Source organism: Ammospiza caudacuta, chromosome 17 (genome assembly GCF_027887145.1).
Source record: "Ammospiza caudacuta isolate bAmmCau1 chromosome 17, bAmmCau1.pri, whole genome shotgun sequence".
NCBI classification, from domain to species: domain Eukaryota; kingdom Metazoa; phylum Chordata; class Aves; order Passeriformes; family Passerellidae; genus Ammospiza; species Ammospiza caudacuta.
In genome coordinates, this window is record NC_080609.1 from 9,144,932 (window position 1) to 9,161,204 (window position 16,273).

Sequence of the window (16,273 nt, forward strand, 5' to 3'; positions counted from 1 at the left end):
TCTAGAGCCTCTTTTTTGGCTAACAAGCAAATTACCTTATTCACTAAATTATATTTTATGAATAGTAGCTGATCTGTATAGCATCATTTTGTAAGGCCTTAACTCAGCAAAGCTCCCAAGTGCATGTTTTGATTGAAGTCCTTGCATATGTCCCAAAATTCAATGGTACCATAAATGTCATTAAGGGCTTTCTTGGGTAGAGACCTAATAGCTTGAATTTATAGGAATTTCAGGTGCTTATTTACATCATGAGATATATAAAATGTTTTATTGTAATACTTTTCAGCAAAATAAAGATCTAGTGCAAAACTTTCACTAATCAAGAAAGGTGTGTGCCACTATTACATCAAATTGCAATACTAGAAGCCATCCCAGGGCAAAAGAGCCATATGTCACATGAGTCACCTTATTGAAAATGCAGATTGTGTTGTGGATTATTCATGTGTTGTCTTTTTTTACTACAATTCAGAAGTTGGATTAAAATTCATCATAACATTTTGTTTTATCTTGAGGGTGAGTTGCACACTATATACAAATAACTTGTTATATGGACTTCCTGAAGAATTTATCTTAAACTATAATTTGGAGAATACTTGAATTAAGAGCACAGTGTAATCACTTAGGGTCTGCTTATTTTGCCCTTCACTGAATAATATTTCTTTTCTTTATTTTCTCTGACTGTACAAGAAATGTAACACCTTTTAGGATCAGTCCTGGGACAAAGTATTGCAATTTAAATTCCAATCCCTAATCTGTATTCTGTGAGCTACACTTTAATCCATGGCATCTACTTGTCTATTCAAAAGGCCTATACCTGTATATCCTGGGTTTTGTGCATAGAGGCATTTAGGTATTTGAACAATTCTGCTATGCAGCATGTGAACTACACAAGCAGGTGTCTCCTGCACATCACCTCACCAGCACAACAGTGGCAAACACTTCCTGGCCTTTTGGAGCAGAATATTCTCCAGGTGAGTTGTCAGATGTGTGTCATACCCACAACTTAATAATTAAATAGGTGGAAGGAACAGTAATTTCAGCACTAAATTGTCATGGCAAGAACTGTACTATTCAAAAGGCAGAACTGCAGTCATGTAAGTATCTCCATCTTAAAAGGCAGACCTGAATGCAGTAGAAAGAGCAGAATTTAGTATCTCCCTCAATGAGACCACAGGGCAAACAAGTCTCTGCCTCCAGCAGCCCTCACTGAAGAGTCAGCACATCCACAGTGCTTCTATTGTGGGATGAGTATCAATTTAAAAAACTGATGGAGCTGCAATGGTGGGCACCAAACCATGCCCTCCTTAAAAGTGGTTCCAGCAGTATGTGCTGTACTGTGCTGTGAGTGGGCCATGTCCATGCACAGCTGCTTTGTGCAGCTGCAGGCTGACACACCAGCACACAAACCACTGATTACAGGTGTGTGCAAGCCAGCACTGCACAGCAGCCTCTGCTCAGGCACGGTCAGCAGCATGGCTCTGCTAATTGCAGGGAGCTGGTGTGTTTTGTGTGAGGTTGCTGATGTGGACAGATAGGTTTACCAGCTCTTTTTCCTCCCAGCCCTCAAGCTCATCAAAGCAGAAATCATTATGAAGCCCAAACCATACAGACCAACACTGGATTAGCTCAGTTGGCTGGAGCATTGTGCTAATAGTGCCAAGGTTGTGGGCTGGATCTCTGTATGGGCCATTCACTTAAGAGTGGACTTGATGATCCTTGTGGGTCCCTTCCAGCTCAGAAGATAAAAAATATGACACAGTCATCTTTGACATACATGGACTAATGCCTTACTTAAAAAAAGCAAACAACTGTATTTCTTTTAAGGCACATCAAATACCTTGTCTGAAAACTTCTTTTTCTCATAGCATCCAAATTACAGTCAAACAGGTTTTTGCACCTGCTTTTGCTAATGACTTTCTAAATACAGAAAGATTAATGATAGTTATCACGTTTGTTTGCTTAAATTTGTATAATTGTCTTTGCTCTCTAATATCCCATATAGCCCATGGTTTTGGCAGACCAGTGTCAGAGGGAAGCTGAAACACTCTTTTGCCAGCTCAGCTGTTAGAAACTGCAGCAGAAAACTGGGCTACCTGTTCAGTTCCCCTCTCCCAGGGAAAATGGCACTAATGCACTTCTCCCACTCCCTGCCCTGGGAAGCTTTGTCCAAGAGTTTGGAGACTTTATGCAGAAGCTCAGGCAAATGTCCCTGTCACACACTGGTAAAGAGTCCCAGCCCCACCTGACACATTTTGCTCTGTGGGATTGCCCAGTGTGTACAAGGGACACGAGTGCATTGGTGGTAGCAAGTGATTTGTTGAGGCTGCCAATGCTGGGTTTGACATACCATCATAAACAATGTTTCCTGACAGAAAAGCTTGTATTAAATCAATTACCACAAAATGGCTCTGTTTATGAAGAACAGTCACACTATTTAATCAGATATGTTTTCAGAGCAAGATTTCATACAGATGAATTTGTATCATATCAGGAGGTTAAGAATAAAACTTGGTCTTTAAAATACTATATTTTCCAGTGTTAGGAAAAATGAAAGATTATGGAAATCTTCTTTAAAACCTTGTTTCCTTTCTAGTTATTCTTCCATCAGCAAGTAATAGTGATATCTTGGTAGAAGTTTAGACACACAGAACATGTTCCAGGTGGTTACTGGGATAAATCACTACATATATTTTGCACAGGTATGTCATCATAGTAAATGTAGTCTAAAAACTGTTGGGTGTTCTGAAAAACTGGCTATTCATGTAAACACAACCTACAAAGTCACTCTTAGTGAAAAAGTCTCTTTATTCCATCTCTTCTTCTCTGGTTACCTTCCTTTGTGTACCACTTGTCTTTTTCCATCAAGTGGACAGAAAAAAAAGCAAAACCTAGGATGGAAGCCCAAGCCAAAGAAACCTTCTGCATCTAAACAAAATGATATTTGCAACAGGCAGTGGTTAGTTCTAATTTAGATAATCCAAAGTAGGTCACCTTCATGAGTCTTCCAGACTTTCCAACTTAGCAACTCAGATGGATAATAAAACAATTTTTAGTTAATGAGAGAACATCAGAAAAAAAAAAAAGAACTGCAGGAAGCTGTGAACTGCAGTATCTCCTCACTGAGACAGAATGCCACATGGCAAGAACAGATGGGTAATCCTTCCGTGATTATCCTCGACCACTGGCTGAAAGAAAAAGCTGTCACAACGTGGAGGGCTGTATATAAAGTACATCTACAGCCATTTCCCCTCATTGATAGTAAAAGCTTTTATATGCAAGAGATTGTAAAGAAAAAGGGATGCTTTAATGTGATGGTGAAGGGAATAATTCTTCCATTTTCCTTCACTTCGTGAAGCGGAGCATATTCCAAGGTCCTGAACTAAATTTCTCTCTCAGAAGGAAGGTGTAATATACATCCCACATCCATATCAGGTATTTCATACAAAGTGAACATAGAACCTGCTTTTATTGTCTTTGAATCCTGACACAGTATGTTCAGTTGATAATTTATAGACAGTGTTACCAGAATGAAATGTTGGTGTCAAAAATTTGGCTTTTGCATATTCATTGACACCAGAGTTTGCATTTGTGATGTGGCAAAATGAAACCAGAGTGGATTAAGAAATGTTTGCTGGAATCTCAAGGTTTCAGAATAGAAGGCATTTCTTGCATGCAGTGATCACATCTCATTTGACTTTAGTTCTGCCCATGCACACATAAGAGAGAACCTGAATTTTATAACCCACTTGGAGGGTAGCCTGATATAAAATGAGTACCTGGCAAAGAATCTTGGTTTTGTTTATGAAAAGAAAATAGGAAAGGATGCACATCCATGGTACAGGATACCTGAGTGGTGAAGAACACACATGTAAACCATAGAGTGACTGAATTGCAGAACATGAAGTTAATGGTGGTTCTGTGGTTCCTAAAAAATCAAAATACACTTCCTCTACCTTTTAAGTCTAGCAATATACCAGTGTTTAAAAACAAAAAGCAATATTTTGGGAACTTGTTGCAGAGCAGGCAGTGACCTGTAGTCTGAGATGGTGAAATTCTCAAGGAGTAATTCCTTACCCTGTTTTGTTCTTTCAGATTTGATGCTTTGACTAGTAACACCAACAGACTCCCAGGGAAAAGGTCTATGTCCTCCATATGCACTGAAGGGATTAGGAGTCTTGTGTTGTTCTGGTAGTGATGGAAGGAAAAAAAAAAAGTAAGACTTTGTCACTTCAGGAAAGAAACCCAGTCTTCAGATGACATTGCTGCTGCAGATTACTCATTAAACACTCTCATGGCCTATTTCCAACCTTTTCTATTCCTAAGGCACATTCCTTAGGTGCTGTGATTTTTTTATATCATAGGAATATACACAAATTCGCTATTTGTTCTGTATTCTTCACAGATTTTAAGACTGAGTATTTTAGAGATACCCATTCTTGGACAAATCAGTTAATTCACCTTTTTAGCCTTCATCTCATAACACATATCCAAAATCTAAATTTTGGTGTGATAAGGACTTGACTGTTTTTAAGAAAAATGCTAATCTTCACTCTGAAATAACTTAGTCTTCCAGTGATTACAGAATGTGCTTCGGAGCCGCCGATGAGTCAGGCTGTGAGTTGGAGTTCAGATAAGCCTGCAGTGTTTGTTCACCAGATGGACCCTAAGCTCTGCAAAGTAGAGCAAAGGATATTGCTTATTAACACTGCTCCCAACTTCACTTATTTCTTTGTACAAAGTCTGGTTACTTGATGCAATTTTAGACTGTATTTACACTGTTAGGAGGAGGAAACAATTTTTTTATAACAGGATAGGCAAATCTAGCAAAGTAGATCAGACTAAAATGGAACTGAGTATGGTTCCTTTATTACATCATTTTAAGTAGGCAAGATTGATACCCTCCGCTTCTCAAACACGCCCACACTGAATTTACATACCTGTGCAGTGGCAAAAAAATATTTAAATCAATTGTCTTGGGATTTTAGAGCAAATCAGCCCAGTCCCAGTTGTTACCTGTGCTTAAAACACCATCTCTTTGACAGTTACCTGCAACCAACATAATACTTATGTAAGAGTCAAATCTGGTTTTTCTCTTATAAACTTTGTGCTAGATACTAATTCTTACCTAACATGGGGAATTTTCAGTGGTAACTCTCTCAAGTGTCTTCTGTGTAACCTGATTAAATATTTTCTGATGCAACACAGCTCAATCAATCTGCCGTTATTAATAAATGTTATAATAAGAAAATTAATTTAACACTTTTATGCAATTTCTGATTTTATTTTGTTCTTTGGATTGGTACAGTTCATTTCTTCAGTTTCTGTGATTTTTTTTTTTCCATCTTCATATTCTCAAGATGCTCAACCTTGCCATTTCCCCTTTTTAGTTTGAATCAATACAAGAAAAAAAGTTATTAGTTATATTCTCTTCCTTCTATTTGGCTGTTTTCTTTAGCTCAGAAGAAGGATGTTTTGAACAGTTAGTGGCCATTGGTTATACCACAGTTTCAAAAATGAATGCCATACCTATTGCAATGTCCTTTCCAGATTTTACATGTTTCTAAATATGGGGAAAGGAGGATGTTGAAGGAGGAGTCTGTTCCTCTCTCAGCTCTGCTTTTTCTGTCAGTGCAGAAGCGTCTCATGCTGGGGCTCCCACCCATACACAGGGCTGATTTTACACTGAAGACTCAGATCTTTATGGCCTATAAATTATTGTGGTTTGGATACAAATCTTCTCTCCAGAAGAAGAAGGGCTTTCAGTAGGACATGTGTGAGACTGAGCATGCACTGCTGTTCCTCACTGTCCTATCAGTCACAGTAATTGTATACAGAGATTAGGAACACCCTGAGACATTTTCCAGCATATATGTTACCCCATAAAATCTGGAGGAAATTTTCCAATAGGTCATAAAAATTTTAAGAACTATGGATCACAAGTTCATCACAACTACTGCTGTGCTCCTTTTATAGAAAGCAGTGTTGCCCTGTGCTGGGGTATTGCCTGCCTTGGATGTTGCTGTTAGGGCTTTTAGCCATTTTAGGGTATCCATAGGGATGAGTCTCCCATTTCCCAATGAGGTATGCAGGATTGGAATCAGGTCCTGAGGCTCTTAGGAATGCTTGGTCATTTGGCCTGTTCAGAGTCTGTTTCTTTTCTGGCACCATGAGCACCTCCTGCCATCTACAAGCCCAAGAGAAGGCTGCAGGGAGCAATCATTCACCATAACTTCCTTTTGAAGAGAAAAGCACTTAATCCCAAATGGAAGATGCTTTTACCTTATATTTGTCAGCAAATTTGCTTGACTGTGTTTACAATGCCCAATTATTTGATTGTTCGGAATAAAAATTATCCATCATCTTCCCAAGTTGTGCAGAACCTGTCAGAATATTCAGGAACACTTTGAGCCTTTCTCATTTCTTTGTTCTAACAGCTCACTTCACTGTACTGTGGGACCAGCAAATCTGATGCATGTGCAACTGGTGTGGAAGCCTGACACTGTCAAAATTTGTTGTCATGGGCTCTCTGCCATCACCCCAGCTGGCAAAAATGGGACACGGTTCCAGTGCATGAATGGAAGGTCAGCCAGGGGATGCTCTGCTGTCACAGGAAGAGCCTTTCTGGGCTGACTTTCCTGGAAGTTGCTAATGATGTATTTTGACCTCTCTGTTTTAGAGATGCTTTGCAGTCAGCGATACTCAGGGAGTGGCACTCCTTGAAACTGACACGTGCTTCATCTGCTTGTGAAATGTTGCAACCAAAGATACCTCCTGTAAAACTTTATTTGTAGCCTCACTGGATCATTAGGAAAATTCTCTTAATAAAGGATGCTCCTGAATCTTATTAGTTGCTTCATTTTCTTCAGATCAGAAACTAAAGCACTTCCAATGGAAACAAAATCCCGCTGGTCTGTGCAAATCCTACCTGGCTGTCATTTTAAAAAGCAACTGTTCTTACCAGGAGATAATATTTTTTCCTTTTGGATTTGGGTTGTAAAGTGGAATTAGGCTTAGAAAAAGAAGCACTGTGCAGGCAGATTAAAAAAACCTCCCTACTTCAGTTCCATCATCAGATAATGAGATCTCTCAGATTAGAAAGCCAATATCAGTACGGGAGGAAAAGGCAGCTGAACCCGTCCGTTATGTTCACTTTTTGAGACACTGGGCATTCAGTTACAGCCGCCTTGAGCCTGGTCCGTGCGGACCTCACCGGGCTGCGGAGGTGCTGCACCTTGCTCTGGCTCTCAATCCGCTGAGGTGAGATGATGCCAGGGACCCTTCTGATTCAGAAAAGAAAAACAAAAAAAACCTAAACATCACCTTAGCCTGGGGAAATCGGGGCCCTTTCAGCCGGTGAGCGGTGCGCAGGCGGGGGCTGCCGCCCGCCAGGTGCCGCGGCCCGGCGCCGTGAGGCCGCGCTCCCTCAGAAGATGGCAGTCACCGCCCGCCCGCCGGGAGCCGCCACCGCCCCGCCCCGGCCCCTTCCCCTCACGCAGCGCCGGGCCCGCCGAGCCCCCGCACCGCTCCTCCTCCGCCTCCAGCCCACCCTCCTCCTCCTTCCTCTTCCTCCGCCAACCCCACCCCTGGCCCCGGGCCGGCCCGGCCGCGGGCTGCCGCGCCGCCAGGGCTCCCCGCCGGCTTCCCCCATCCCCACGCGCCGCGAACACCTCCTCCTCCTTCCCCCCTCCCTCCTTCCCCACCTCCGCCCTCCTCCTGCTGACGTCTGGCTCTGCCCGGCTGAAAACTCGGTGCCGCGGCGGATGCGGCGGCTCTCGGGAGCGCGGCGGCGGCAGCAGCAGCGAAGATGGTGGCGGCTCCGTGCGCCCGGCGGCTGGCGCGGCGCTCCCGCTCGGCGCTGGTGGCGGCGCTCACCGTGCTGCTCCTGCAGACCCTCCTCGTCTGGAATTTCTCCTCCCTCGACGCCGGCGAGGAGCAGCGCGGCGGCCGCGAGAAGCGAGACCGCGGCGGAGAGCAGCGGGGGCAGCCGCAGCGGCGCGGACCCGCCGCCCCGCACGGCAAGGCGCTGGTAGGCGGGGAGCGGGAGCGGCGGTGTCTCTCGGCGTCTGGCGGCGCTTCTGCCGGGACTGCGGCGCGGGCAACTCGGGGCAGCCGCCCCGGGGCTCGCGTTCCCGCTCCCGCGTGGGCGCCTCCCGCAGGTGCCGCGCTGCGGGGCCGGTCCTACCCCGGTCCGGGGCAGCGCCCGGGGGGCCGAGGGGCAGAGGCAGAAAATGCATCCGTGGGATCCTCTCCCTTCCCCGGGTGAGGCATCTCTCGTCCCATTGCCCGCGCTGCCTGCCGCGGGCATCCCAGCATCCCCGAAGTTCGCGGGAGAGCCGCCTGCCCCACACCGTCCTGGGGGTTTGTTTTAGTGCTACTTTGCTTTTCCACACGGAAAAGCGCACAGGGGCTGTTCTTTATTGCACAGCTCTAACAGGCCCGGGAGGTGACGGGCAGTGAAATGTAATGCAATCATTTTATTAACCGCCGACAACTCAGGGACACTGAAACTGTGCCCACACAGGATGAGGACCTTGTCTTTTATCTCATTCTTTTGCAAACTCTCTGGTTTTCATTCAAATGTCTCAGGCCTGAAACCAGAAGGGGCTGCAAATCTGGCTCTATTGCCAGTTGAGTTTTCTATTTTTGAATATTCTATTTTTGAATTTTCTATTTTTAAATTTTCTATTAGGCATGTGAAAAAGCAAATTAACAATGTTCTTGCAAACCTCAGAGATGTAACACCAGTACCATTATTCTCCAGCTCAGGAGGAGCTTCCTTCGGTTTTCATTTTATTCTTTCAGCAGTAGGCTTACATTAAGTACTTGATGCCTCTGGAAGTGCATGCTTAGTTTTGTCGGTTTCTCTATTTTTGTTTACATCCTTGAGAGAGAAAGCAGGAATTTGGGGCACAGAGGTGATTTACCATTGTAAATTACAGTGAGTGGTTTGGCCTGAAAAGGCTGCAAAGAGCTGAGCTCCCAGCACACGAGTACTCCCTCACTAATGTTTGGGACAACTTGTAGTGCATACCCATCCACTGAGCGCTGATCCTGCTCTGTTTTCTAGATGTGAAATTTAAAATTCTAGTTTACTGAATTCAGCGTTTGTTTCTACATGTAATCTTATCTTGGTATTTGCTGTGTTCATAAATGTAGCTATTTAAGCTCCACTATTTTTCCTCCATCACCTTGCCCTCTGCCTCTTTTCCTGTCCATCAATCCATCAAGTCATTTACACTTTCATCTCTCAGTCTTGTCCAGCTTTTCCTTCCTGATCTCCCCACTGTGGGTTACCAAGGTTGGCAGATGCTTTACCTGGGCAGGCAGGGGGCCGGGAGAGGGCAGGCTGCCCCTGGAGCTTCAGCCCCGCTTCCAGCTCCCCAGACTTTCTAGGAAATGATCCTCTGCTGTGGGCTCAAGGCTGTGTTGGAATATGTATTCTAGGCAATTGTCCTACAAATGCCCTGGCACAGTGTCCAGTTTGCCCTGGATGTGCTGGAACGGGTGCTGGGTTCGGGTCGAGAGCTCATTGTTTCCGTGCTGGCCACAGGCAGACACTGAATGTGAGTGTTTTGATGCTGGCAGTTATGAATCATGCCTTTTGCATACAGTTTTGATCAAAGACCTAAAGATGGAGCACTGGGGTTCTGAATGGAAAACCTGCTTTAAAACACATGCTAAGTGCACCTCTTTTGTCCTCATTATCTAAATGACTGGTATGGATCACACTGGGCTGTGCCACAATGTCTGACTTTGATATTAAAAAAATAAAGGGCAACAATGCTCAAAGCAAGTGGCAGCACTTAACAACACTTTGTGTAGAGGTGATTTGGCAAGGCTTCTTCAAGATGACTTTATGGTACTTGTGGTTTTGCTTAGCCTGCTCACCGGGAAGGGGCCGCCATCCTTTAAGTTACTTTGTCAGAATACAAAACCTCACACTTAAGTATTCATCTATCAACTGCAATGTGTGCTTGGTGGAAAAGTGATAGGGAAATTGTCTTTGTGCAGCCTTCTGCCTTAAAAACTTGCCACCTGTGTTAAATTGGTTGGTGAAGTTACCAGCCTTGCCTATGTTACCAGTCGTGATTTCTGACTCGGTTCACGAGGAGAATCTCTGAGAAACGGAATTGTGTATCATCTATGCAAAGGAAGATTTTTTTTCCTGTTGCGTTGTTTGCACATTAGAATGCAATTTATGTAATATCCAAGCAAAGTTTGTATCCTTCTCAGTCTGAGCTTCCCGTAGTTTGTGTATGTCAAATTGTTTTGCAACAGTTGGAGAAGCTGGCTGGTGTGAATACAGTGGTTCCATTATATCCACATGTCTTGGGTTAAGCGCATCTGAGGGGCCCTCCAAGGATTTTTCAAAGAATTCTCAGTCTTGCATTTTAACCAAAAATAGTATTAATTTCAATGTGTCTTTGGTCTGTGAGTGGAATGGTGAGTTTTAATGCATTTTGAGGGGTATGTTTTTGAAATGCTGCTAAATGTTCATCTGTAATGTGGTACTTGATCATGGTTTTTGTACTTTTTTCACTTGCCCTGTTAACTACCCTTATGTGAGCCTTTATACTAAATAGTTATGCAAACCGGATTTTGGACACTTGGCAGAAGACAGTGCTTTTCAAACCTATGTCTGAAAGTTGCCATATGAGGCTACAGTGCTTTTATTTATCTTGTTTTTAATTTGTCTCAGTCCTGTGTAAAGGACTGAAATGGAGGTTCCCTATTTTACTTTACTGAGTTAGACATAAGTAGTGTGAGGATTTGGTAATTTGTATCTGTGGGAAAAGAAATATAATCCTTTAAACCAGGTGTTTAACATATATTTAGATTTTTATGAAGTGCTCTCAGATATGTGCAATAAGCACTATCATTTGGTAGATAAAATAACATTGTACTGTAGTAAAAGGTTTGCCACTGTACCTGCACGTAACTGAATGGCAATTGCCAACTTGGCAGGAAGAAACAATTTTGAATTGAGCAATTTTGCAACTGAAAACACTCACTGTGCTAGATCCCCTGACCAGCTACACCTGGAGCTTTCGTTACTCATAAGCAGTTTCCTGCAGTTGTTCCATATTTAATTAAATCAGCTTATAGATACTTCTAAAGTATCAGCTGTATGGTTAGCACTGATTTCAGTGTGTACTTGCAACTGTTCTGGCAGCTGCACCCCTTGCTCAAGCTTTATTCATGAGGCACAACTCAAGTGTCAAAAGCACAGAAGAATTAAGCTCCCTTCTGAGAATGGGTTGATTTTTATGGGAGGGTCTTTATCTTTGAAAAGCATGCAACAGCTTTTTGTGAAAACACTGTAAGCATGCTGCTCAGCCTTGGGTTTCCTTAGTGCAGCCTGCTGATGGTGGAAGGGGCCGGTGGATGGTGTGTGTTGGGAGCCCAAAGGCAGAAAATGGGATGCAAATCTCTGCTTTGGGGCTGCTGAGGATGAGAGGGACGTGACAGCAGAGCATCTGCTGCTGTGATGTTGCACTGACAGGCTGTTGAGCATCACAGGGATGCACTTGTGCTGCCCAGCTGTGGCCCCTGCCTCAGAACTGGGGGTTGAAGGCACTGTCTGTGGGTACGTGCTGCTCCTTTGTGCCTCCTGCTAGCCTTGGCTTTGCACTGCTGCCTGTTTGGCCATAAAGCAGAAATGCCAGGGCACTCTCACTGTCAGTTCAGTGAAATACAGCTCTTGCCTGCTGGTGTGGGATCAAAGCATTTCTTCAGTCTGAAATTTTGTGTGTTCTTTTAAAGCAATGGTGTGTTTCTTTCAGCATGAAGCTGTCAAAGGAGCCAAACATATCGATACCTCAAAATGTTGAGAGCTGTAGAATGAAAAGAAAGTGTGTTCGGGGTCAGTGAGCAGTTTTAATTCCAAGAAAAAGTTAAGCCAGGGATGACAGTTCTGAGGATCACCAGTGCCTCTCCTTCATTCCATATCTGCAGTGGGAAATGTGGTGTTTCTCCTTCTCCTGGCAGAGTGGAGAGTGAGGCTGGGCCCTCCATGGGTTGATCAGATGAATGTGCTCAAGCCTGTGTTTTCTTGCTTTTTCCTTCCTTGTCACCTCCTGGTGATTCATGCTGAGCTCCACCAGGTTAAAGGTGCAAGAAGCAAAAAGTAATTACAATGTGTGCCTAAACTCTGTAATCTCTGTTGGCTACTGAAGCTAGGAAAGGCATCCAGGAGCTGCTCTGCTCCATGCTAAGGGTTATAAAACTGGGATCAGTTGTTGTAGCTAGAAGCAAAGCAGCAGCAACTCTAATGCTGGAAAACACCATGGGATTCACACAGGAAAGAAAACCCAGGAGGGGTTTACTCCACTTTCTCTACTTTATTCCACTTTCTCTAAGGTTCAACCATCAATTCTTTCCCCAAAGTAAGACCAGGGCAGAATTCACCTTGTGCATCACATAAAAGCTTGAGATTCTTTCAGGTTTGGAGATGAGAGTTTTCTTTTGAAGTGTATTTGCCCCTGGAATGTTTAGATTGTGCAGGTGGATTCCCAGCACTGTTTTGCCAGAAACAAACACACAGCCTGGACCTTCCCTGTGCTGAGCATCCGTGTGGGAGGTACAGGACCAGTGAGTTTCTGGATGGAGCACAGCTTTCAGTGCAGCACCAGTGCTAAAGCTCAGCTTTGCCAGGGATGGCAGCAGCTGTGCCTTGAAGGAGGGAGCCTCTGCCATGGGTGAGGAACAGGGCTACTGCTGGAAGAGCCACTGTAGTCCCTGGCAGTTCACTCTGCAGAGCTGCACTTAAGTGTCAAATAAGCTGTTGAGCTCCATAAAACAAATGAGTTTTCAAAAGGAACTATCCTGTGGGGGGGTAGAATGTAAGAAACGAAAGATAGTACAGCAGGTAATATCACCCCTGAAGAGTTGCAGCTGTGCTAACTACCAACAATTAGGAGCAGGCCTGCCCTTAACAGGGCACAGCTGTGTCCAATGAGGATGAGTGCTATAAAAGAGTGGGTGAGCTGGGTGAGGAGGGAGTTGGAGTTTGTTGACTGGGCTGTGAGGAAGGAGGGGTCAGTGCTATGAGGAGATGTCCATGAGAAATCACCAAGAAGGTATGGAATTTTTGTAATAAGATAGCAACACTATCCCACCATTGGTTTATCCTTTTTGTTTCAATCAGTGAATATATAGGTTCTATATATGTAGACACAATCAGATTGTACCTATTTAAATATATTCTACTCTAAGTATCTTGATGCAGACCTGTGGCATCAGTAATTTAATCTGAACATGGGAAATGAGGGAAAAACTGGTTTTCAGAAAAATTTCCAGGCCTGAGAAGTTCGAAGAAGCTTAATGAGAGCTAATAATTTGTGTGCTAAACTTCAGTCTAGAATGAATCAATCTCTGGAAACTGAGTCTCACTTTAGTACACCAGGCTCAGTAAAACTGCTGAGTTAAGCTGCTCTGCATTGTGAATAAAATTAATAGCATCAAGCTATTATGTGACCAAAAATGATATATTTCTTAGAGAATGGGTCCATAGTACTGACTTGACTGTTAAATACAATTTTACTTATTATCAAGAGCTTAATCATGCTGTAATATGGCTTTAATAACAATTGAGAAGGAGAATGGAGACAACTCATCATTTAGTAATGGCAAAGCGGGGAGACAATTCATCTGCAGCTGGAAGGTGCATAATCATTTTTGCAAAGTCTTAGCACTTAACAAGGCACACATTAATAAAACAAACAAATCTTTGCAGCAAGAGAAGTAATGTATGCATCATTTAAGGGGAGTATTAGAGCCAGATTAGGCTGTTGGGCTCCTGAAGCAGTTACCTTGTTAAGCATCTTCTCTGCAGGAATGTGTCACATGAGATGGATCAGAAGCCTTTTCCAGGCCACTGGCGTACTTTTTGTTGTGTTGTGTTTATATTCCTTAATGTGTGATGGGATTTTGCAGATGTTCCCTTTGAAATAGAAGCATTTTAATTTTTTAGCAAGAGAAGACCAGCTGTTGTACAGGGGATGTACAAATCCCATTTACTTCATGTCAGCTATTGCAAAATGGGTACATTTTGGTATAAAAGGCCCTCATTACCTGCCATGTGTTTTGGCTCTATTTAGAAACATTTTTCAAAATATTTCTTCTTGCTTTCAGCATTGGAGGTCCATGATCTGTGATTTGGCATCTTATTAGTGCTTGCTGAAGGGCCAGGAGTACAATGGAAGCATGAAGTGATCTTAATTTGTAGCAATAGTCAAATTACATAACCTCAAGGATTAATTTAATCAAATATTTCCTGATTTTTCTTTATAGTGTTAAAATTAGATCTGGCACTTCACTGAAGCTTTTGCAGTGACTCTTTAATTGGAATACAATGTCCTGTATTTTTTTCTTTTGGCTTGGGCTGATGGGATGTCTGATTTGGGCAGAGGCAGGAGCATCCCTGTGTGGATACTCGGAGGGGGCATGTGCGTTCTGGTGTGTATGACTGGAGTTTAAGCCTAGCAGTTCCAAGGGTTTGAATCTGAGTTTTAGACTTGGAACCACAGTTCTTCATTTTATTTTAAGTAATGGTAGGCCTTTGATGCTGTTCCAGAGAGCACATGTTGAATGGGAGACAGCTCTGTGGGACAAGGGAAAGTTGAAGTCTTGGTTGCTTATTCTCATCAGTAACCTCTTGGCATCTTTACCAAAGGGTTTAGGGCCACATAGCTGAGGTGACAGGTCATTTTGGGTTTTTCACTTATTGGTACTCCAGACTAGTCCTCTTTGGTCTGATAATTGTGGTTTTTATCTCTTTCCTCCAGAGGAGCCAAGCCCTAGCAGGTCACAACTTTATTCTTCCCTTTCGCACTTGGTGCTGCTGATTAGGGCGGTTTCCTTTTGTGGGTGTTTGGGCGTTTCCTTTTTAAGCTTGGGTTGAATCTCACAGACATGTGGGGTCTGAGGCCTTCTCATGAGCAGGGTTGAGTGTCTCCAGAAGGCAATGCAGCTCATTTGCATGAGAAGCCTCCTCCTCTGTGCCAGCAAGGCAGGGCATGGCAGTGATGCTCAGGTACCTGCCATGCCTGTAGGAATCCATTTCTCCAGATGCCAGGTCTGGTGTTTGTCTTCCCCACTCTGCAAAGTCTGCTTGATTGCTTAATTAGTGTCCCATCCTTCATGGAGGCAGTGTGGGTTTGGAGTGATCTGTTCTTGTGGAGCAGTTGAGGTCTCCAGCAAGGACCAGGAGCTTTTCAGCTGCCATGCATTGGTATAACTCCATTAAAGTCAGTACAGACCAGCTGGGGATTCTGGACCCACAAATGTAATTATTGTTATAATGAGAGCATCAAACAAGTAATCATTATTTTTACTCTCTCTTTTCATTTCAAAATGAGAAAATTATTTCCTCTTGAATCAGTGAAAGTAATTTACATTATGCACAATAATGGTCTTACATGAAAATATAATTATTATTCATTTGTATGGCACCATCTGGGCACTAGAAGCTTCACAGACACATGTGAGGAAAGGTCCCTGTCTTGAAGAGTTTACAGACTGAATAGCAAGTTAAAGCTGCTAGCAGCTAACCAGAGTCACAAATGGAACTTTTCAGTATTGCCATCAGGGACCTGTTTAGCACAGGCCTTCCACAAACCCTGCTTCAGTGACTCCTGCTTGGAATTGCTCTGTGATTGGCACTGTACAGCCTAGGGGTGGGATAAGTTCAAGGATTGATTAGCATGGAGGGATCAAGAAAGAGTACAGCAAGAGGCCAGTATTATAAATGGGCTGCCCAGCTAGTTTTGGGCAAGTAAAGGATATTTCCAGGCTTCACTTGGAGGCACGAAATGGTTTTCCTGCCTTGTGGACCTGTGCTTCCTATGGAGTAATTCCCAACCTTTACCACAAATCCAGGACTGAGTGCTTTACTGAGTGTGAGCGTGCTCCAGAAGTGAAGAGACCAGGCTTTTATAACTGTGTGGATATAAAAATTGAGCAACGTGTAGCATTACCTAAACATATATACAGAGTAACCTTGTTGAGTACTGAAAGGGTCAGCACAGGACACTGAAATCATATGACTTCTTATTTTTAGGGATGATTAGAGAATTCCTCCAAGGGACAAACTATTTATAACATGTCTATAATTTGCTGCTTTTTTTTTTCTTTATGATGAAATGAAACCAATAAATGAATACTAGTTAATTAAAAAAGTTAGCTAAAAAAGATTTCACACTAGTGTGTGGTTGACTCTGAGGTCAGATCGTGAATGCTTCCCACATATATTTTGTTTTCAAGCTACTGTTCT

At 43.3% G+C, this 16,273-nt stretch overlaps 1 protein-coding gene across 1 annotated transcript in view; it reads left to right on the plus strand.

The window, feature by feature from the left end:
• Positions 1–7,804: 7,804 nt before the first annotated feature.
• Positions 7,805–16,273, plus strand: part of XYLT1 (xylosyltransferase 1) — a 176,138-nt gene continuing 167,669 nt past the window's right edge. The window contains exon 1 of the mRNA XM_058816084.1: positions 7,805–8,026. Coding sequence (XP_058672067.1) covers positions 7,805–8,026 — 222 coding nt within the window. The remainder of the gene's footprint in view (positions 8,027–16,273) is intronic.